The sequence below is a fragment of the Trachypithecus francoisi genome, unplaced genomic scaffold, assembly GCF_009764315.1.
Source record: "Trachypithecus francoisi isolate TF-2019V2 unplaced genomic scaffold, Tfra_2.0 Lachesis_group21, whole genome shotgun sequence".
In the NCBI taxonomy this organism is placed as follows: domain Eukaryota; kingdom Metazoa; phylum Chordata; class Mammalia; order Primates; family Cercopithecidae; genus Trachypithecus; species Trachypithecus francoisi.
In genome coordinates, this window is record NW_022681467.1 from 54,689,942 (window position 1) to 54,712,740 (window position 22,799).

Here is a 22,799-nt window from a genome sequence, read left to right on the forward strand (position 1 = left end):
TCACCGAAAATTGGGAGGCAGGTCTGGGAGGCGGGGTTGAGCGCCCACCGTCTTGGGCGCGCCCGCGCCCCCCGCCATCGCGGCCCGCGCGCCCCTGGCCCACACCCGCGCGGTCCCCGCACCGGCCCGCACCCCCAGGGTGCGCGGCGGCCCATTTGGGTGCGTCCCCGGTGGGCCGATTTTTCGCGCTTCCCCTTCGGTTTATAGGGGCCGCTGCTATGGGTCGGTCCTCTGAAGAGGCTGGGGCGTCATCGGGGCCGGTTAGAACCGCTGCTCCCCGGCGGGGACACTCAGTCGCGTCGGCACCGCGGAGCGGGCTGCGTCAGGTGGCTGGCCGGCGCGGCGCTCCCCTGCTCTCTGGCTCCGGGCTGCGGCGCCGCGGCTGGAGCGAGCCCCTGTCCCGGCGCGGGGCGGCGGCGGGCGGCCGGCAGGCGCTGCCTTGCGTGTGAGTGCACCTCACTCACATGTAAGTCGGGGAGCGCCGGGGCCTCCCGCGGAAGTGCGAGTCGCCCGGCGCGGGCAAGAGCCGCCGGGTCCGGGACAAGGCAGGGGCGCCCGGGCGCCGCTGCCCTGCCCCGCGCCTCCGGGCACCCCCCAATTCTCTCTCTTTTCTTTTCTCCATTGGCGTGCCCAAGAGCCAAACCAAGGAGCGCCTGAGGGTAACAGCAGACTCGTGCCATCCGCGCCTTTGCACTTTTCTTTTTGAGTTGACATTTCTTGGTGCTTTTTGGTTTCTCGCTGTTGTTGGGTGCTTTTTGGTTTGTTCTTGTCCCTTTTTCGTTTGCTCATCCTTTTTGGCGCTAACTCTTAGGCAGCCAGCCCAGCAGCCCGAAGCCCGGGCAGCCGCGCTCCGCGGCCCCGGGGCAGCGCGGCGGGGACCGCAGCCGAGCCCCCCGACACGGGGCGCACGGGGGCCGGGCAGCCCGAGGCCGGGGGCAAGCAGGGCGCCAGGGCCAGGCGCGAGCCGAGCTCCCCGAGGTGGCCGGGCCACCATGCTGAAGATGGCCATGAAGCTCAAAGCCCGGGCGGCGGAGAGCCACAAGAAGACGGCCGCGGCGGCTGCCGAGGTGGCTGCCGAAGCTGCGGCGGCGGCTGCGGCGTTGGCCGATCCGAGAGAGCCGCTCGCCCCGCGGAAGAGCGGGGACCCCGAGAAGTCCGCGAAGAACCCCAAGAACCCGGCGCGGGAGGCGCCCCCCGAGAAGTTCCTAACAGACAAGGAGCGCAAGAAGCTCGAGAAGAAGCTGCTGGAGCAGAGGCGAAAGGAGGAGAAGAAGAAGGAGAAGGAGAGGAAGAAGGTGGAGAAGATGCTGAGAAGAAGAAGAAGGTGCCAGAAGCCCAGGAGGAGGCCCGATGCCCCGAGGCCGCCGCCGCCGCGGCCGCCGCCGCCGCCGACGAGGGCGCCGAGGAGGGCGCCGTCGGGGGCGCCGAGGAGGGCGCCGCCGCCGGGGGCACGAGTAGGGCCTGGGCCGAGTGGGACACGGACTCGGGCGACGAGGACGACGCCTACTACGCGGCGCCGCGCGTGGGGGGCGTCGTGTGGCGGCCTGGGCCGCTCAAGGCAGGCGCGCTGAGCGCCCACCTGCCCCTCGTGGTGTTCCTGGTCTTCTCGGTGCGCAGCCCCTCGTGGGTGCTCAACTTCCTGCTGCAGAAGCGCACGGAGCAGGGCCGCGGCTGCGGCTTCGTGTTCGGGGCGACCTGCTGCTTCCGAGTGTTCCTGGGCTGCGCCTTCTTCTCCTACTTGGGCGGCCGCGCCAAGCGCAGAGGCCGCGGGCGCTCCGGGGCCAGCGGCGCCTTCGGCTCGGGCAATGGCGCCCGGCGCCGGGGGCGCGAGGAGCGGCTCATCTAGTCAGACCCCCCACCCCGCCACCGCCACCAGACACCACCATCGCTGTGTAGTGTGGGTTTTTATTCGTGTTCGTGTGTGTGTGTGGACACATTTTCCTTTTCGGTTGCTCTGTCCTTTGGTTCGTGCTCGCCTCGCTTTTTCCACACTCCTGCTCTCTGGCTCTCTGTGTCTCTCTCTCTTTCGAAAATTTTCCTAAGTCCGGGCGCGCGCTCCCTCCCCTTCCGCCCACCCCGGCCCCTCGGCGGCGCCCGCAGGAGGGGGAGGAGGCCTCGGGGGCGCCGGGCGACGCGGTCCGGGGGGTGGAGCGTTGGCGTCGTGCGAGGGGTCGTCACTGGCGCGGAGACGCCCCCTCTCCCCCCTCGGCCTGGCCCGGCTGCGGCCCGAGCCCGGGGGGTGGGGGGCGTCTCCCCGTCCCGTCCCCGGCCGGGCGCGGGCGGAGGGACCCCCTCCCCGGGCTCCCGGGGGGCCGCCTCCCTCCGCCGGCTCCCGCCCTCCCAGCCGCCGCCGCGGCCGCTCCTCGGCCCTCCTCCTCCTCCTCCTCCTTCCACCCCCCTCGCCGCCGCCGCCTCCTCCTCCCCCCGCCTCCCCCCGCCCGCCGCGGCGCTTTTGGCTCGGGGCGGCGGCGGGGGCCCGGCCGAGGCAATAAGAGCGGCGGCGGCGGCAGCGGCGGCAGCAGCTCCCGCAGCTCCTGCTCTGGTCCGCCTCGGCCCGGCGGCGGCCATCAGCCCCCTCGGCCTCGGCTCGAGGGGCGGGGAGCTGCGCGCGCCCCTCGGTCCGACCGACACCACCCTCCCCTTCGCGCCCGTCCGCGCGCCCCGCGGCCCGCAGTCCGCCCCGCGCGCTCCTTGCCGAGGAGCCGAGCCCGCGCCCGGCCCGCCCGCCCGGCGCTGCCCCGGCCCTCCCGGCCCGCGTGAGGCCGCCCGCGCCCGCCGCCGCCGCAGCCCGGCCGCGCCCCGCCGCCGCCGCCGCCGCCGCCGCCATGGGCTGCCTCGGGAACAGTAAGACCGAGGACCAGCGCAACGAGGAGAAGGCGCAGCGTGAGGCCAACAAAAAGATCGAGAAGCAGCTGCAGAAGGACAAGCAGGTCTACCGGGCCACGCACCGCCTGCTGCTGCTGGGTAAGGGCGGGCGGGGGGCGCCGGCCCCGGCCCTGGGGCCCCAGAGGGGCGCCCCGCAGGCCGCGCGCGCCGAGCCCGCCCCCCGCCCCGGGCGCGCGCTCCCGGGCCCCCCGCCCGTTCGCGGGCTCTGTCTGTGGGGGGCGAGGCCGGAAGGGGTCCCCGGGGCGCGGATTCGGCCGGGCGGGGGCTCAAAAACGGGGCGGGGGGCCGTGGCGACGCGGGCGCGGGTCCCCCTCCCCCGGCCCGCCCGTTCTGTGTGTCTCTTGCTCTCGCTCTCGCTCTCTCCCTCTCTCTCTCTCTCTCTTTTTCCGCGAGGCCTACACGACGCCAGGGGTTTGGGTGCGTGTTGGGGAGGGGGAGGGGGAGGCCCATGGGGCTCCGGAGACTGCGACAAAAAGAGGGTTTCGGGGACAGGAAATCGGGTGGCGGGTAGCGGGAGGGGGACCCGCCTCCGTGGGGTGTGAGATTTGTTGGGAGAGGGAAAGGGGGAAGAAAGGGGCGAGGAGAGGAGGGGGTGACGCTGGGGGGCGCCGTGGTGGCGGAGGGGGCCTCGCCAAAGGGAGGCTTTGGCGGGGAGAAGTGGCCGAGGAGAGTGGGGGGGCTGGTGACATCAGCCCCTCGGAAAGGATCGGAGCGGTAAAGGTGGTGCAGTGGGGGGGGAGGGGGCGCAAGGGAGTCGTGGCGCCGGAGTCGGGGGGGGGGCGGCGAGGGGAGGAGGGAGGGCGGTTGCAGCTGGGCGCGACTTGGTGCGTTTCGGGCAGGACCGACTGTGTGTGCGCGGAGCAGACGTGTCCCGGGCCAGGCCGGGCGGTGGAAGGAGGAGAAGGAGAGTCAAATAAAATAAGACCACCCCCCACCACCAAAAAATGGATAGAGTTAGTACGAGAAGTGTCCAGTGAAGCCAAATGACACGTCATTTTACAGTATGACCTTTTTTTCCCCTTCCAGACTTGCAGGCTTTTTCAAAAGCAGAGCGGAGAATTAATTGTAGCAGCTGCCCCCCCGCACCAGCGCCCCCCAAACACTATTTTAATAAACCATTAAAAAACACATTTTTCTGCTGGCTGGCCACATTGAGAGTGCTTTGTGAAAAGAAAAAACAAAGACATTCACAAATCAGATAAAACGAGAATGACATTTGTCTGTAAATGGCTTCTTGGTCTGGAAATGGCGTGGTTTTTTTTTTTTTTTTTGTCCTTTTCAAGGTGGGAGGGGGGATTGAGAGTGCTGTAAGGAGACGACTTTTCCTCCAGGTGGGAAGAGATAAAAAGACATTAATTAGTTGTTTATCAAGTGACAGTTGTTTGGTTTTGGGTTTTTTTTTTCTATTGCGATTTTTCCTCTGGCAAAAAAATAATAATAATAAAATTAAAAAAGGTTATAAGGAGATGGCCTTTCCTCCTTTTTTTTTCCCTTAAGGTGCTGTTTTGGGGGGAAAAAATTTTAAATGACCAAAAGAATTACACAGCATTAATTAATAAATGGAAGTTTTCCACTTCCTTGATAATTTGGCTATCTGAATAAATTTGTGAATTTGCTAGGTTAAGACCTAGTTCGTGGTCACATTTCAACAAAACCGCTTGAGTAGAAAGAAGAAAATATAAAAGGCCGTTTTTTGTTGTTGTTTTTTTCCTTTGGTGGCTTTTGCTTTGCTCTTTTTGGATAGGTCATGACTTTGTTCTCCTGGGTCCAGATTTATAAAAGAAGAAAATTATTAATTAAGTGAAAATAAGTGTCTTTGATGTTTATGCATTTGCAATTTCAGTAATTAAATGGTAATGTGTTGCTGTCTTGTCTAAAACTTTTAAAGGCAGAATTATGCTGTTGGGATATTAATATGTGTATAACTTGATTTCAAAGTATAAATCTGGAAAAGTCGAGAATCTTTTCTGTGAATGCTATCTGAATACTAATTTAAGTCAAGTGTGATGCTAATGGTATCTTAAATTTGCAACACCTTTTGTGCTGTGATCACAAAGTCTCCACTTAATTTGAGACTGTTACTCAGAGCACAGCTTGCGTCACAGGGGCTAATCTAAATGTCCTAGTCTATATGACTACATTACATCATGATATATTGATTGCCTCTGGCCTAGGAATCTGCAGCTTAAGCCAGTGACACAACATTTTGCATTTTTCAGTGGTGATTCTCACCAAATAATGCCTCCCCCCCAAAAGAGGAAACCTAATAATGCCCCAAATCCTCTTTTTATTCTATCTTAATGACATAAAAATTAAGTGAATTAGAGAACTTCCAATGATCTTAAAATAATTTTTCAGCCACATTTCATAAATGTGGAAACTGAGGCACGGATCTGTTTTTGCCTATAAAAGATACGTCCTGTAACTGTTACACAGTTTAGCACTTCTGAAATTAGAATATTAGAGATCCTGCTAAATATTACGTATTCTCTTCATGGCCTCTCTTAATAGTGCCATTTATATTTTTAATTTACCAAAGTTAGGCGCATTAAGATAGTGTTTGCTTTGAAATCAATGTTTCTGTAGAAACTAATTTTAACTTACAGATACTGATTATGGGTTTGTGAGAAGGCAAGTGAAGGAGAAATGCTTTGCTATCTGGGCATTAAAACAAAACAATACAATTAAAAGTTGAAAAAGGGGTGAAAACAAACAGATTTGTGTTGAAGTAGGGCAAAATATTCACACGTAGATGATCTGTTGGAGAATGTGCATCGCAAAAAAGAAGATGCAAAATAGCCATCCTCCCTCTAGTTTGATGGAAATGTGTTTTTTTCCATGAAACATATATGTATGTTTACAAATGAAAGATGATTTAAAATGGAGGCATGTGTTTCTACTCTTGGAGTTGGGAAGGGCTTGGAATCTTTCATATTCAGTAGTTCCCAGGGATAGTTTTCCTTTTGATAAAAGTTTTGTTCTTGTATTACTTTTTACTGTTACAGTTTACCTAATGCTAATAGGGTCTCAAGAACTGTATTTGATATTAAAGTGTGGTTTTTCCAGAAGATGACAGATAATTGATGGTCTCCCCTTTTCCTCAGCAACATAGTTGTACCCAGAGGGAATTTATCTTTAGAAAGATATAGTTTGTGAGGAAAGAGTATGGCTAAGTGGATAAAATGTAATGCAGTTTTAGGGGTGGATTTTTAAGTAGCCCAAGGGGTAGGAAACCTGCACAGAAAGAAGCTGCGTTGTGAAAATGTTTAGAAGGAAAGTGCTGCATCGCTACGTGATGTGGAAGAGACTGCAGCGTCTGGGCATTGTTGGGAATCCCGGGTATTTTAACCATGAAACATCTGACAACGAATTGTGTGTCTAGATACGTTTATGTGTGAATGTTCATGTATCAGGGATTCAGTTTCACAGTTTTAACTTCAATTTTCTTGTTTACCCCGCAAATGACAAAATTGCGTCATTCCTTCTCTTTGCCCCTTTCCATCACCACCCCACAATTTTTTAAACAATCAAAAGAAAAAACCTAAAACCAGCAAACCCTGAATTCTTGTTTGTTATTTTGGTGGTGAAATACTGCAGGTAGACACTGAGTTGGACATTGATTTCCTTTTCTCTGCGTCGAAATGTCAAGGAAAGTTGCAAGTCTATGATTTTGTGTTTGGTGTTTTGTGTGTTGCTTCTATGGAAAAACAAAACAACAGCAGTCCTCCCTGCCCAAAGTATTAAAATGCCTCCTTCATAACCTGAGACTTACTTTCGTTTTCTAGGTGCTGGAGAATCTGGTAAAAGCACCATTGTGAAGCAGATGAGGATCCTGCATGTTAATGGGTTTAATGGAGAGTAAGTGTCAAATCTGTGCAGGGGCACCAAGTAAGAGGAACAGACTTTTTACTAACCTTTAGGAAGTATAGGTAGGCTTTGGGGGCTGGGCAGCCAGTTTTCACTTAATTTTTCTGGATTTACATATTAGAAAATTCTGGGAAGGGCTCTTTAGGGTCCCCCCCACCCCCTTGGATCTTTGGTGCAGCAAATACTACTGATGAAAGCACCAGTGTTTGTGACAAACATCTCCCTATCCCAAGAAAATCATGCCTGGTTGCGGGGGATGCTTGACAGCACTTGGCCCCGTGACAGCCCCTCTCTGGGCCGGGTCCCTGCCACAGCCTCCAGACATCACTGCAGTGTCTTCAATGTGGCTTTGGCCGTCCCCTTGTCCTGCCCATGCTGGTCACTGCAGATTCACCCCACCCCACCCCACACAGATTTCAATGTAATGAACCAACACAGGATGTTTTAAACTATTAGGGAAACATCGTTTCCATAATATTCTCACCAGAAACAGATTTGGAAGTGGCAGCCCGTGTTTATAGTTTGTAATTTTTTTGTCCCCCTTTAAATTATGATGAGCAAATCATTGTTTCTCTTTAAAACAAAAAGCAAATCAGTACCCCTGCCTAAGGAAAAGAAAAGGGAACATTTATGTAAAGGATGGAAAGTCGGGGAGTTAGGCACTCCCAGCCTCACTGAGGGGCATTTTTGCCTTTGAAAAGTCCTCCCAGGTACCCTGGTATAGTGCAGTGTGGCAGTCCGGTAGTGGGAATGAAGATTAAACAGGAGAGACTTTATATTAGACCTGTGAGACAAGTTAGGAAGCCCTGCCTGGCATGAGGAATGCAAACAGGGAACATTCAATAAATCGGGGAACTTGCTTTTCTCCCCAAGACCCCAGATTGGGGCCTACCCATCGTTCTCATGTGACAAAGTGTGTAAAAAACAGAAAAAACTAAGTTGACCAGTCTATTTTCACTGGTGTGAGAGCGTTAACCTCACTAGATTTCGAGCACCTGAAGGCACTAGTTTGTAATTACTAGCTGGTTAGCCCAGTCCTGTTCCCTTTCTTAAACTTGGATTCAATTGAAAATTTAACCTTGAGTTGCTTTGGCTTCCATTTCAAAAGGGGAGATGGAGACAAGGCGGTAGCATTTAATTATACCAATGCCTGCCCACCCCCCTCCCCCCCCCCAAAAAAAAAACACACCTTTACTAGTCACTAAGCATCCAGGAAACGAACGTGAACTTTTTCACCTTTCAGACCAAGGCAGGCAGCTCCTTATGGTGAATTCTAGAATTTGTTAGATCAAATAATTGTTTAGAGAAGGATGACATCACCCATACAAATAGTCATGTTAGTTTAGGATGCTTTTTCTACTTTCACCCTGAATTCAGAAGGATTGGCTGGGATGCAGAGGGATGGACTTCTTTACTCATCTGATTAGGACTCTCAGTGGCTTATCAACATGCACATATGTGCTATTAAGTCAGCAACACTTGTCACCAACCAATTCTGAAATTCTTAATTCTTGACACACCCCTCGATAAAGCCCTGCCAACGGAGACTGCCATCCTGACAATAAATAAAAACCCGGAGACAGACTTCCAACCATGAATTTGTCATTTGAAGAAAAATCTTGCATAAATTTCCCCCTGCAGCTTGCAGGAGTACTTCTTCATGAGAGTAGTTAAGCAAAAATAATTTGACCATGTATCCTCTAGATAAATATTTTCATTAAAACTGGACATGGCTAGCATTTCTCAAAGATGCAGCAGCCGCTATTTACCTTATTTTGAGTGGAGTGGAAGCTAAGTCACCTTTGAAATAAATTACTGACAGCTTCATTACTCTACAGATTGCCCTAAAATTTAAAAATTTTTATGGAAAGGATTCTCCTGCCTAAGTGAGCCAGCCTGTAACACCAGGCAAGGGTTTTAAACCAGAACTTCTCTTTTCTGTTTTCTTTTTGGAAAGAGGAAGCAACATTCCCAGTTTGCCTTCTCTACAGACAAGGGCATAGATATGTTAAATTTAGCCTGTGAAAGCGTTTGCAGGGGTATTCCTCATGGGAGCCTAGATACCTTATTTTTATCTCATCCAACTGCCTCCTTTTTTCTTTTTCCTCACTGCAGTATTGCAACAAAAGCTATTTCCTTCTTAACTCGGAATTCCCTGTGACACTGAGATCTGTCCCTAAAGGGTGGTCTGTGTGGTACACGGTTTTTCCTCCCTGATCTTGCGTTTTGTTAGGGCTCTGCTGAGCTATTAAATTTGCCTTCACTCTGCGGGCTGCCATACCGATTAAATTTTTAAGAGTAAGATAATATTGATTTGACCTTCAGAAATACAGAGTTGGGATGTGGATTTTCTAACCCAAAGCTAACTCATTTTCTTACATTTAGTGCCAGGAACAAAACAAAACCAAAATATGAACACCATTAACATGGGTTGAACTAAGCTGATCAATTACCAAACTGTAGAAGGCTGCCCTTCGGCCTTCAAGGAGGAATTCCTGCTGTTTATGAAGATTGGGTTTGGGGTTTTTTTTTTTTTTCGATGGTGGTAGTGGGTGGGCTTTTGTTGTTTTAATTTTTTTTTATTTTTTATTTTTATTTATTTATTTTGCTGTATCACAGTCCAGACATAGTTTAATGACAATTTATGGGGAACAATTATTTATAAATAAAACCATTTTATAGGTAGTTTCCTTCCACTGCAAGAAGTGAGGTCATTAGTTTTGCAGGAAATCCTGGGCAGAAATCTCCCCCGTCTATGCTTTTGTGCCTTAAGTTACAACACTGGGAAGATTCTGACCTGGGAGAATTAGGAGCCTTATGCGCTGCCACATTCTCAGAAGAATTGTGAGATAAATCACTGCTTTAGCTCCCTAATGCATGTACGTTTAGTGAAAGCACAAGAAAATAATTATCCATCCCTCCTGTGTCCGACCAGAGTCTCCAGAGAGCTCTGTTAATACTGCAGCAAACGTAGGATTCTTCCCCCATGGCCTGCAGTCTCAGTGGACGGTCCAATTTAGCCAGAAAGGCGACCTAAGAATTAACGGGAGGATGGATGGCGCGCGAATTGTTGCTTTTGCTCTTGGCTGATTGTTTAGGAATGTAGAGAGACTGTGTGGGGTTTGTGTGAAATTGCGGTGCCTTGCAGATTAGGTGAGCTTTCAATCTCTCTTTAAAAGGGGCGGCGAAGAGGACCCGCAGGCTGCAAGGAGCAACAGCGATGGGTAGGCACATTCAAAAACAGAAAAATTTTTTAACAAACAAAACAAACATGAAGATCATACTGGGAAACTGAGGCCAGAGACCCGGGAAGAAAATAAAAATCATTTAAAGGACCATCAGCCATATTGGCATACATTTGCAAATAACACACAATTTCCTGACATTTTGGAGCAAGTAAAGTGCGTAACATAATTTTTTTGGCCATGCTTAAAGTAGAATGAGATCCAGCTGGGGGAAAGTTATAGATTTCAGCTTTAGACGATCAATTTAGGATTTTGAGAATTGATGTTTTTCCATATGGTTTCTGTTTTCCCCCAGCTCTCCATTCGAACCAGCTACTTGTTTTTAAAACTATCTACTAAATTCCATCTACCCACTGGTTGGTCTGATTTTAAAATTTCAGACCTCTTTGAAACAAAATTTTTTTCCTTTATTAAAATACGCAATGCTGCACCGTCTTTAATTTTGAAAAATGCCTTGGTACCTTGCAGCAGGTCGTTAAGAATCATCTTGAAAAGCCTCTGGCCTTTTAAAAATGATCAAATTTATTTGAATCCAAGGCACTTTACGTTAGCTAGTGCATAAGGAAATTCATGATGGCATCTTTTATTTTTCCATTCATTATCAAATTATTTTTTCTTTGCTTCCTGCATCCCCACACCCATCACACATACACACACGCACACACATGCACATGCATACACAGACACGCACACACATGCACACGCACACACAGCCACACGCACCGCGCGCACACACACGCATGCCAGGTAACCACTCCAGCTCTGCTCTGTGGTTAGCATGCAGCGGTGGAGTGGCTCTTTTTCATGAGAACATCCACAACCATTGACTTAGTTTAGGGCATCTCAAAGAAACAGCTTCTGTGGCCGGGGAGGGGAGGGGCAAAAATCTTGGGGTCTGGGGACAAAGTAACTGACACATGTTTGTTCATCTGTTTCTTTTAGAATATATTATCCCTAGATGATGGCTACAGTTTCTCATCTTCCCGGCTATGTCCTATCACAATTTGCATGCTGGAATTGCTCGGTCTTAGGAACTTCTAATAAGAATACTATTCTGTTGTCTGAGGGGGGAGGGGGGAGGGGGCCCCTACTACCTTACCTTAAACGATGATTGAAAAAACAAAAAATGGACTGAAATCCTTAATTGGCAGAAATGTAGTGTGACAAGTATCCAAAAAGGCATCTCTATAAGAAATGACTAATTGACAATCTACTGTACCAAAAGTTGGCATTTGAGCAAAATATGACAAGTCCTTAGTGAGCAACCTACTGTGTACTAGATGTCGTGCTAAACCCTTGAACCCTACTAATACCTTGGCCTGCACATCTCTCTGACTCTGTTCTGCAAGTCAATATAAGTATTAACATTCGTGAGAAATAAAAATTCTCTGCATGTTTCAGCAATCCCTGTATCTCGCGTCTGTCTTCTGTCTTCCTTCCTTTGTCTGTCTTTTTCCTACCAAAGCACAAGGATAAGGTGGAGACCTGAATAGCCTCCCCCACCACTTAGTTAGCTGAAGCGGGGGAGGGGAGGAGCTCTTAAAAACTGAGCGCAGCCCATCTGCTTTATACATAGAAGGGGGAGGAGGAGGCACCAAGACCCTAAAAGTACTTCCAGCCTTAGTCCCAATTTTGTAGCGAATCAGAATTCTAGCTAATGGCATATGTTTTGCCTTTGTTGAGTAGTTTAAAGACATCTAAGGAGTTTTCTCTGAATTTCACAATCAACGTTAAATTCATTAAGCAATAGTAAAAGTGATGATAAACCCGCCAACCCCCAGTATAATATCTCCATCTACATAGTAATTGCTTCAATGGAAGAATTTTAGGTTTTAGTATTACACACCCGAATTAGATTTTAGATTTCTATTTTAGCTGTTTTATACTTGATATACTCCCACACCTATTCACATACGTAGATGAATACTGAACACGTTCTCAAAATATCCGTATTTTAAGACGGGAAGTTTTCCAATTATCATACTACTGCTTAGACCAAAATATCAAACTGAATGAAAGAAACTTGTTTCTGGAAATACTTTTCTCTTGCTGTATGCAGATTTGGATATTTAGTACCCGAATGTATCTAATTTTACTATTGTGGAACCTCAAAACCAAAGGTTCATAGATTTCATTACCTATGAAATGGAGCCTGCTTTTAATGAATGGGAATAGATTTGTCCTAGGGGGTTTTCGGTAAATTCTGAATTCAAAAGTGAACATTGGGGACCCTCAAACACATGTCCTTTTAATTTCTAACATCTGAATAATTGATGTTAGACTAATACCAAGGCTGGAAATTCTTAATTTCAGACATGAGCTTTGATTCTGCACATACAAAGCAGACAGTCCCACAGAACGGTCAGGACTCACTCCCTTCCACTCGAAGGTGGTTGCTTTAGGAGTCTGGGGGCCAGAATCAGATGTCAGGTTTGTGCACAAGACCTGAAGCTCACCTCCCTGTCATCTGTGTTTCTGAGGTTCTCCGGACCTGCAGCACTTCTACTCAAATGGCCCTGAGGGGATTCCTGGCAACATCTGTCCCCCATCCCAACCCCAGACACCCCCCACCACTAATGAGTATGACCCCTCTGAACTTCATCAGCTCTTCAATGGAGAAGAGCAGTGGTGCAGAGACCTGTGAAAGGGGCTTCACGTAGGAAAGGGGCGAGATGGGATCCTTCAGCAGGTGAAGGCCCAGAAGCACATAGACGTTTATTCAGAAAGAATAAATTCGCAAGTACAATTCTTTGAGAAAGGAAAGACCAAATGATTTGTGGAAGGCCTGTCGACAGGCGTGCACTTGGCCCCACCGTCCGTCCCCGTCCCCCCCACCCCCGGCCCGCCCCTGCTGCTCCACTGACCACCCTGTCTGCTCTTGCTAATTAACCTCCCTTCGCCTTTCCTCTGCCTTAACTTTGTCATGTTCTAGTCTGGAGGGATTATATGTTTAATTTGTACCTCCATTCTATGAATTGGTGAATCAGCCAAGTGAATGCTTTAAAAACTGGGAATCTCAAAAGATAAATACGTATATGTATATGTATGTGTGTGTGTGTATATGTATATATACACACACACATACACAAACCATGAAAAAGATAAACTCTGTCCCCTCCATATCCCACCCCCATTGGTTTCTGCCTCCGTGACTCAAGACTTCCCCCTCTCAGCCTCAGTTTCCCCGTCAGAGGAGCAGGACCGTAGCACCTTTTTTCCGCATGACGATGCCCTCACCTCCCAGGGCCTAACAGGTACAGCAGGTGTGCTGTGTGTGCTTGTTCCATTTTTGGGCTATAGACCTGATGAGATACATACTCCACACAAGAGGCCTTTTCTGGCCGGGCTCAGTGGCTCAAGCCTGTAATCCCAGCACTTTGGGAGGCCGAGACGGGCGGATCACGAGGTCAGGAGATCGAGACCCTCCTGGCTAACACGGTGAAACCCCGTCTCTACTAAAAATACAAAAAATTAGCCGGGCAAGGTGGCGGGCGCCTGTAGTCCCAGCTACTGGGAAGGCCGAGGCAGGAGAACGGCACGAACGCGGGAGGCGGAGCTTGCAGTGAGCTGAGATCCGGCCACAGCACTCCATCCTGGGCGACAGAGGGAGACTCCGTCTCAGGAAAAAAAAAAAAAGGGCCTTTTCTTGCCCCCTGAAAACATCAACTCGAGAACCTTCCCTGGCTGTGCTTCTAATGAAGGCTAGTTTCTGAAAAACATACAGCATTTGGATCAGTGTAATCTGGTACAAAAATTAACATTCTCTTGTGGTCCCCAGAAGTCAAAGGGTGCGGCCTTTACCTGTGGGACCAGTAACCCTGAATATAGATAATTCCGTAAAGACCACACAGGCCGTCCCATGTGGCTGAGTTAAAGTCAAGGAAAAGCTACAAAACCTTCGACCTCTACTTACCAGCAGGATCTGACCCCCTTCCCCTTAGATTATTAGGCCTTCTAGGGGGTGGAATCTTATTTGATTCCTATTGCACATGGACCAACATGTACTAACATCATGAACTAGAAATTTCATTGCTGCTGGCCGCGGTGCCTGGAGCATCGCACATATGACTTTTTTTTTTTTTTTTTTTTTTTGATGGAGTCTCCCTCTCACCCTGGCTGGAGTTCAGTGGTGCCATCCCGGCTCACTGCAACCTCTGCCTCCCGAGTAGCTGGGATTACAGACATATGCCACCACACCCAGCTAATTTTTTTATGTTTTTAGTAGAGATGAGGTTTCACCATGTTGGCCAGACTGGTCTCGAACTCCTGACCTCAGGCAGTCTGCCCACCTCAGGCTCCCAAAGTGCTGGGATTACAGGCGTGAGCCATCGCTCCCAGACTCCTGTAATGAACTGTTAGAACCACCACCACCTGTGCTCACTGGTTCTCTCACTATCCCCATCTAGCAACTGAGTGAATTCCAAGTCAAACCACAGGACTGTTTTGCTCCACCCCAACCTCAGAGTGACCTATCACTCCAGCCTCACCCCTACCCAGATGCTGATAAGACCAGGAGAAGCCTTTAGGAAGTGTTAGTATGTAGTGTGGGGGTTTCCAACCCATGAAAGATGAAATGAGCTGCATGCAACTTCTGGTACAGTCAAGATTGTTAAGGCAATTTGCTAATCTGCCCGATTGGCATGTCCTCAGGACACATTTGGGAGGTTATAATTTGCAACCACGTTTATTCAGCTACCTCCGATCTTTGTACAGATCTGAGCCCACAACTCCTTGAAGAACAGAATACTATGCTTTTTAGTCGGGATGTCTTTATGAAAGCAGTACTCTTAACTGATGTGGTGCAATATGATTTTCTTTTCTTTTCAATCCCACTGCAGTGAGAAGGCAACCAAAGTGCAGGACATCAAAAACAACCTGAAAGAGGCAATCGAAGTACGTTCTGACTCCTTGTGCTATCTGTCTTGTAGCCCCTCCCACCCAGTGCTGTTCCCTGACCGCTCTGCTAAATCATTTTCAGACCATTGTGGCCGCCATGAGCAACCTGGTGCCCCCCGTGGAGCTGGCCAACCCTGAGAACCAGTTCAGAGTGGACTACATTCTGAGTGTGATGAACGTGCCTGACTTTGACTTCCCTCCCGTAAGCTACACCCCAACTTGTGTGGCCTCAGCCCCGCCCACCTGAGCACAGTGTTCCTATAGGAACGTCAGTGACAGCCCTGCACGTGGGCAAGAGCATCCAAACCACACTTCAGGCAAAAACACATCTCAGTGATGTCCATCCTCAGGAAAAAGTTAGTTTCATATGTAACCTTAATAATCATTAGGGCTTTGTTCAAGATGGATGAGCAAAATTCTGTCACCCCTTGTACATCTTAGCTCACCTGTCCTCACAAATAAACATCACTCTTTAATACTACAATCTCACTTTATTAGATTGTAAATTTTTATGAGGAAAAAAGTTCTGAGCTACGGCAGGCTTAATTATTCCCTCATTCACTTCTTAGGACAAACAAAACTATTTTAAATATGGCACACAAATACTAATTGTCCATGTACTCCACTGGAAGTGCCCTGAGGTGTACCTTGGGATGCCTCAGTAAAGTGCCAAATGGAAGACATTCTCATTTTAAACAGGCGACCTTTTAACATTGATTAAGAGTTTTTCTCAAGTCAGTCCTTGTCTCGGGGCAAATGAAATCTTTTCTCATTATTTAAAAAAATGAAATATATCTAAATTATACCTCAAAAATAATCATGAAATAGAACATATGGAAAAGATTTCCCTCTGGATGCACGACACTGTTGGCTCCCTAAAGAACTACTTTTAGGGAACAAAAAACCATTCAAGCCCAAGCATATATGTTTAGGCCCCTTTGTGGGGAGAATGGCTTATAAGCGGGGAATGGGAAATGAGATGGAAAGATGTATGCGTTTGTAAGGCCCACAAGGAAGAGACTTGTCTACAGCTAAAACAATGAGTTACTGTTGCCTTTTGTCAGGCTTTCGTGGGAATTTGTGTTTGTATATTTTAGATGCATTTGGCTGCAAACTTACATTAGCAAAGAAATTAGTAGTATTTAGTTAGTATGGATAGCTAAATTATTTTAAATAGCCTCATTTTGAAAAAATTAAAGCAGTAAACACAGTATGTATACTATAACCCATTGACTTTCTTGAAATATGATTCCATATTTAATAGGAAAAACAGCAGCCTATTAAAAATGTATCCGAACAATAACCTTTTATTAGTCCTACTAACATCTGAACTTTTATGTTCCTACCTACAAGTCCCCTGTCATACTTTTTTTTTTTTTGTTAAGATTCACATTTTCCCAGAAGGAAGATTTAGTCCCGGCACATCCTACAAATGAAGTTTCTTATTTTCACAACACTGAACCATTTATTGGCATATTCGCCTAACACAGATTAGTGGATATTCTTCCTAAACAATTCTGTAAAGAAACTAAACTACTCAGTAGCTCACCCCATTCCCCCCCCCCACACACACAAAGAAACGACCCAAAACCAGTAATTCACAATAAGACCAGCAGCTAATTGCATGAACTTTTGAATATGTTTAGCGTGTTGAATTAAAGTTCTTTGTGAGCATTAATTCATTAATTGGGCTCAAAATTCAGAATCACACCAAGTGTCAGTCACATAGGGAACTCTGGTCTCGGGGTTCGAATGACAGTGTCCTTGATTAGTTCAAGCTCTTGTCTGTCTCTAAACTTTCTTGTGTTCACTTGCAGGAATTCTACGAGCATGCCAAGGCTCTGTGGGAGGATGAAGGAGTGCGTGCCTGCTATGAGCGCTCCAACGAGTACCAGCTGATTGACTGCGCCCAGTAGTAAGTAACCCCACCCAACCCACCGGCACAGAAAACAGGCAGAAACAAGAAAACATGCAAACCTGTGATCCTGGTTGCAAAGCTCCCTGTCGATGATTCCTTTCGTAGAAGCCAACCAGTTACCCCACTGGCAGAAAGTTCGAATCTGATTGAATTGTTTTATAAAGTCCTTAATTGCATTTTTTTTTTTTTAAGTGCAGTGACATTATTTTATATAAACATTGAACACCTGTTAGAGCAAGATGATGATGAATTTCATAGTATTCCTAATTACTGGGAAGTAATTAATTGAATTGACCCGAAGCATTTACGGAAATAGGGCAGTTCTCACATTTTGAATAATGTAAAAATACTACATTTTATTGCTGTAATTTTAAAACGTAACAAAGAGGAACAGTGAAGACAGCTAGCTACGCCTTCTCTCTCATTGGTAGTTGTTGATTGCTCTATTTCTGCTCTCAGGTAAGTGACTCTAGTAGCTGCCTAGTGTTACTAGATCTTAGTGACTCTAGGTAGAGTTTGCTTTTGTGTTGTCTTGACTTTTGAACTCTATTTCATGTCCTTATTTATTCCTTCCCCCCGGGTCTTGATTTCAAGGATGGTAAGTGGTCAGTGTATTTTAAATCCTAAACTGTACACCTAAGCAGTACAGTACCGTGGTGGGGTCATTTTCAAATAAAACAAATTACTACCTGCAAGGAGGATGAGTTAAGGCCTGCAGTAGCAATGGGAAAGGCATCTTTCTCCAAAGTCACTCATAAAGGTGGGCTCGCCTGATTAGTGCGTTGGTAAATGAAGAAGGGGGAAACTTATGAAACAGATTTTATTGCACAACTCCACCTGATGCCCAAGCTGCTACCCTTGTTGCCTAACACCTGACTTACTGTTCCCTCAGGGATTGCCCTGTCCCTGTCACCCACCATGGTCTCTTCCAGAGGACATCATACCCCATAGCTAGAAAGTTGCCTTTTAAATAGTTCATGGCCTCTCTCATCTTGCACATAATATAGCAAGCATATGGTGGTCAGGGTTATTTTTAAAATATATAAAGATTATTATTATTATTTAGATGGAGTCTCACTCTGTTGCCCAGGCTGGAGTGCAGTGGTGTGATCTTGGCTCACTGCAACCTCTGCCTCCTGGGTTCAAGTGATTCTCCTGCCTCAGCTTCCCGAGTAGCTGGGACTACAGGTGCCCGCCACCACACCTAGCTAATTTTTGTCTTTTTAGTAGAGATGGGGTTTCACCATATTGGCCAGGCTGGTCTCGAACTCCTGACCTTGTGATCTGCCTGCCTTGGCCTCCCAAAGTGCTGGAATTAGAGGCGTGAGCCACCATGCCCGGCCAAAAATGTAAAGATATCTTTCGTTTGTTGATGCTGCACAAATGCACAAAGCAGTCTCAGTTAATATTATGAAGTAGGAGTGTCTTGTGACTCGGGACAGGGGAGTCTAGTAGAGGTTTGATGTTTTAGCTGTCCTTATTACAAGTAGCTGAAACTCGGAACTGATTTTGCTATAGGAAGTATTAACTAATCAGAACCAAGGTGCCAGGCTGACTCACCAAGGGCTAAGATTGCTTTACTTAGTAGCCTCAAGCCCAAGGAACTGATTGTGAAAACCACCTGAATAAACAAGCGGGAGGAAGAGGTAATACTGTTTATCTATAAATCATATAAGCCTATGTTAGGCTCTGTGCAATCTACCAACCCCAGCCCTGCCTTCCCATAGGAAATTCCTTTGATTATTTTCAGTTGCCACATACATAGATATTCCACGGTTTAATATACAAGCAAATTTGTGTATTTTTTCAAGGAAGAGAAAAACAGTCCATCTTGGCTGGTCCCTATAGCCCCCAGCCCCCACTCCTTCTTCAACAAAGTCCCTGATTTTCTCAAAAGTTCGAACTAAAAGCTGGAAGCGCTAATTATAGTAACGCAAAACAAATGGAAATCCTGGAATTGTTTGCATTTTGTATTTTGGATCCAAGTCAGAAGTGAAGTACAGGTACAAGATGAGGAGAGTTGAACCATCCCAGTTTTGAATGCTGGGGGGCAGGGAGTCCCAGCTGCATTAATGAACAGCAGCTTAGCCAGGTTGTTGAAGTTTGTTGGGTTTCGTTTTCTCAAATCATTTAGAAGTTTTTGGGGTTTTTTAATGCAACACTCAATTACTCCTGAAACTTTGAAAACTGCACCATGTGTATAGATCATGAAAAGTTGTAAGGAAACTCAGAGAAAAAGAGAACAACGCAGCTTAAAACCTTTAAAATGTCCTCCCTCACCGCTGGCTGCAACAGTCCTGCATCTGCCGTGGCCAGCACGTTTCTGTTGAACTGCCTTTATGTTAAAGTTGGGATACTGGTACCGTGCCCATTTCTTAAGCTGCCTATTTTTATTTGTTGAGCTGGGGTTTGGCTGGCTCCACTCCAGATGTCTCTCTCACAAGATTTGGTGCTGATGATCTATTTATAGAACTGTGGTTCTGTTGCCATGGTAACATGCTGGAGGCCAGGGCGGCTGGGGAGCTATTTCTGGACTGGTGCTGTAATGTAAGATTGATTGGGCAAGTTAGTATATCCTCTAAGCCAGACTAACTCTGAACTAGTAAAAAGGAAGAGGGGAACACAAAACTTAGGCAGTTTCTTGAAATAGACTTTTCTCTCTTTATGATTTTCTTTTCTCATTAGCCCACTTTAAAACAATTCCAATCTCTACATGCCCCTCCCCCCAAAAAATAAACTGGTTTTAACATTAATTTTCTGTATTAATTAAATTACCCCAGTCTTTCAAAAGTAAATTTTCCTGTGTGTCTAGTCAAGCAACACAAACAAGATGCTTTTTAAATGAAAAGCTTAATATCTGGAGTGTTCCATTTCATGGACCAAACAGAACGGAAGAGAACTTTGTGTTTGTTTCCTGTTCAGGATGGCTAGGGCGAGAAGGGCCCCTTTGTGCCAACCTCTTTTGTTCCCTTTAATCAATGAGATTCTTAAAAAGTGAAAAGGAAGGGATACAGATTCTCAGTAACTAAAACAATCTCATGTGCCCTTGAGGAGAAAGTCCTTGATGTTTTTAAGAATGTCACTTTGTTTGTTTATTTTTTTTAACTGAATGATAATAGAGGTCTACAGTTTTCAAACTGTTTGCCATTTTAGTCAGGCAATTTGAAAATTAAAATGTTTTTGTCTAGCATTACCAAATGGCACAGAATGTGATAGGTCAGACTGGTTTTGGGGTCCTTTCTCTACTGGTTGATATGCATAAAACCTTTTAAAAATCAAGAATATTACCAGAGAGCAACAGGAATAAACAAGCTAAGTAAATAATAAAAAAGAAAAACAAAAAAATAAACATGAAGAACAAAGCCCCACCACTGTCCTGTGCTGTTTGTGTGGCCCCACTGCCCTGAGGCCACAGGCTAGCTGCTAGACGCATCTAGAGTTCCCTGATTCCTAAAATTATTTATCTTAAATCCCATTTGGCCTAACTTTCTTAAGGCATCAGCTTTGAGTTATAAATGTAACCAACACACAAAGCAAATGTGCCATTGACTTAGTGCTGCATAACTGTGGGACGGTCACTTCCGTTGAGCCTGACCTTGTAGAGAGACACAAATAGTTGGCAAATTAATGTGAATGCTGTGAACACCCAATGTGCCTTTCTTTTTCTCCCAGCTTCCTGGACAAGATCGATGTGATCAAGCAGGCTGACTATGTGCCGAGCGACCAGGTGTGCAAAACCCCTCACCACCAGAGGACTCTGAGCCCTCTTTCCAAACTACTCCAGACTTTTGCTTTAGATTGGAAATTATTACTATTTCGATTGGCTTTGCTGAGACCCCTTGACCTCAATTTTGTTCTAGGACCTGCTTCGCTGCCGCGTCCTGACTTCTGGAATCTTCGAGACCAAGTTCCAGGTGGACAAAGTCAACTTCCAGTAAGCCCACTGTTACCTTTTTATATAACAGAGATCATGGTTTCTTGACATTTACCCCAGCCCCTCTGGACTAACCAGCTGTCCTCCTCTCCGCCAGCATGTTTGACGTGGGTGGCCAGCGTGATGAACGCCGCAAGTGGATCCAGTGCTTCAACGGTAGGACGCTGTGGGCTTGGCTGTTCGTGAAGAACGCTTTGCTTCTGTGTTGTTAGGGATCAGTGTCGCTGCTCACGCTCTTGGCTTTGCTTTCTTTGGTTAAGATGTGACTGCCATCATCTTCGTGGTGGCCAGCAGCAGCTACAACATGGTCATCCGGGAGGACAACCAGACCAACCGCCTGCAGGAGGCTCTGAACCTCTTCAAGAGCATCTGGAACAACAGGTTTGTGGAGTGACCGCCCACCCCCTGCGCTTGCCCAGGAGGCCCTGGTCTGCACTGTTTGTAGAAAAGAACCCTGTGCAAGCATTCCAGACCCCTGGCCGAAAGCGCGCTTCTCCCGGGCATTCACACGGCCTCCCTTCTTGTAGATGGCTGCGCACCATCTCTGTGATTCTGTTCCTCAACAAGCAAGATCTGCTCGCTGAGAAAGTCCTTGCTGGGAAATCGAAGATTGAGGACTACTTTCCAGAATTTGCTCGCTACACTACTCCTGAGGATGGTGCGTATGGCTTCCACTCTTTTGCTGGCTGTTCATTGCAGTGGTTCTTTTTCCAACAGTCGGGCTGAAAACCACCATCCTCCTCCCACCAGCAAACCATGAAGGATCTATAAGAGAAGCAAGAAAAACACACTTCCATTAATTCTCATATGGAAAAATCAGGGTTTTGAAGACTTCAGGAGCTACAATGATGCTAGCACCCCAGCTCTGCTTGAATTTTTGATTACATTAATATATTCCCTTTTTTTATAGCCACTCCTGAGCCCGGAGAGGACCCACGCGTGACCCGGGCCAAGTACTTCATTCGAGATGAGTTTCTGGTGAGTTGGGCCTGTCTTTGGTTTCCTCTCTTGCTCCTCCTCTTTTTCTCATGGATGTAAATTTACCTCAGGGGTTCAGCTACCCAGGTCCATGGTTTTAGTTCACGCACATCCAGTGTGGATTTGAGTTCTTTGCACCCCTCCTTTTGCTCTGGTTTTCATATGACATCAGAGACTGGCCAACAGCCGTCCCTGGTAGGTGTCGCCATCGGTGATAGGGTGGCTCCTGGCGAGGGTGTCACTGACGAGTCCCTGCGTTTGTACCCGCAGAGGATCAGCACTGCCAGTGGAGATGGGCGTCACTACTGCTACCCTCACTTCACCTGCGCTGTGGACACTGAGAACATCCGCCGTGTGTTCAACGACTGCCGTGACATCATTCAGCGCATGCACCTTCGTCAGTACGAGCTGCTCTAAGAAGGGAACCCCCAAATTTAATTAAAGCCTTAAGCACAATTAATTAAAAGTGAAACGTCATTGTACAAGCAGTTAATCACCCACCATAGGGCATGATTAACAAAGCAACCTTTCCCTTCCCCCGAGTGATTTTGCGAAACCCCCTTTCCCTTCGGCTTGCTTAGATGTTCCAAATTTAGAAAGCTTAAGGCGGCCTACAGAAAAAGGAGAAAAGGCCACAGAAGTTCCCTCTGACTTTCAATAAAAATAAATAAAACAACAGCAGCAAACAGAAATAAAATGAAATAAAAGAAACAAATGAAATAAATATTGTGTTGTGCAGCATTAAAAAAATCAAAATAAAAATTAAATGTGAGCAAAGAATGATGGGACTCCGTGAGTTACTTGTGGTTCTGAGCAGATTCCCGTCGTTCATGGTTTTGACTTGGCCCTTACATCAAAAGTTGGGAGGCCCCAAGGTGGAGTGGGTATAAAATCTCACCACTGTATGTTTTCTGGTGACCGTAATCTGTAGGTGTCTTGAAATAATTTTCAGACAATAGGGAAAGTCCACTCCTGTTGATCTCCCAAACTTTTACCCCATAGTGAACCACTCTACATTTTGATCACTGCCCTCTTATCCAAAGATTCTACCAACTTACACCATTACATCATCACA

The 22,799-nt window shown here is 47.3% G+C and overlaps 1 protein-coding gene across 23 annotated transcripts; it reads left to right on the forward strand.

Moving 5' to 3' along the window:
* The first annotated feature begins 218 nt into the window (after positions 1-218).
* LOC117069000 (guanine nucleotide-binding protein G(s) subunit alpha) lies at positions 219-22,504 on the forward strand. 23 transcript variants are annotated; one of them, XM_033186908.1, is made up of 14 exons: positions 2,807-2,964; positions 6,672-6,744; positions 9,933-9,977; positions 10,941-11,022; positions 14,837-14,891; positions 14,977-15,096; positions 16,712-16,809; positions 20,485-20,539; positions 20,673-20,746; positions 20,844-20,902; positions 21,007-21,127; positions 21,274-21,404; positions 21,657-21,724; positions 21,995-22,504. In XM_033186908.1, the coding sequence occupies exons 4-14, from the start codon at positions 10,988-10,990 to the stop codon at positions 22,139-22,141; spliced, it is 963 nt and encodes a 320-aa protein (XP_033042799.1). In that variant the 5' UTR covers positions 2,807-2,964; positions 6,672-6,744; positions 9,933-9,977; positions 10,941-10,987; the 3' UTR covers positions 22,142-22,504. The 23 variants fall into 23 exon arrangements, with proteins under 23 accessions (XP_033042793.1, XP_033042790.1, XP_033042795.1 ...); XM_033186914.1 differs by lacking the exon at positions 2,807-2,964 and adding an exon at positions 3,262-3,303; XM_033186902.1 differs by lacking the exons at positions 2,807-2,964; positions 10,941-11,022 and adding an exon at positions 219-466.
* Positions 22,505-22,799: the final 295 nt, after the last annotated feature.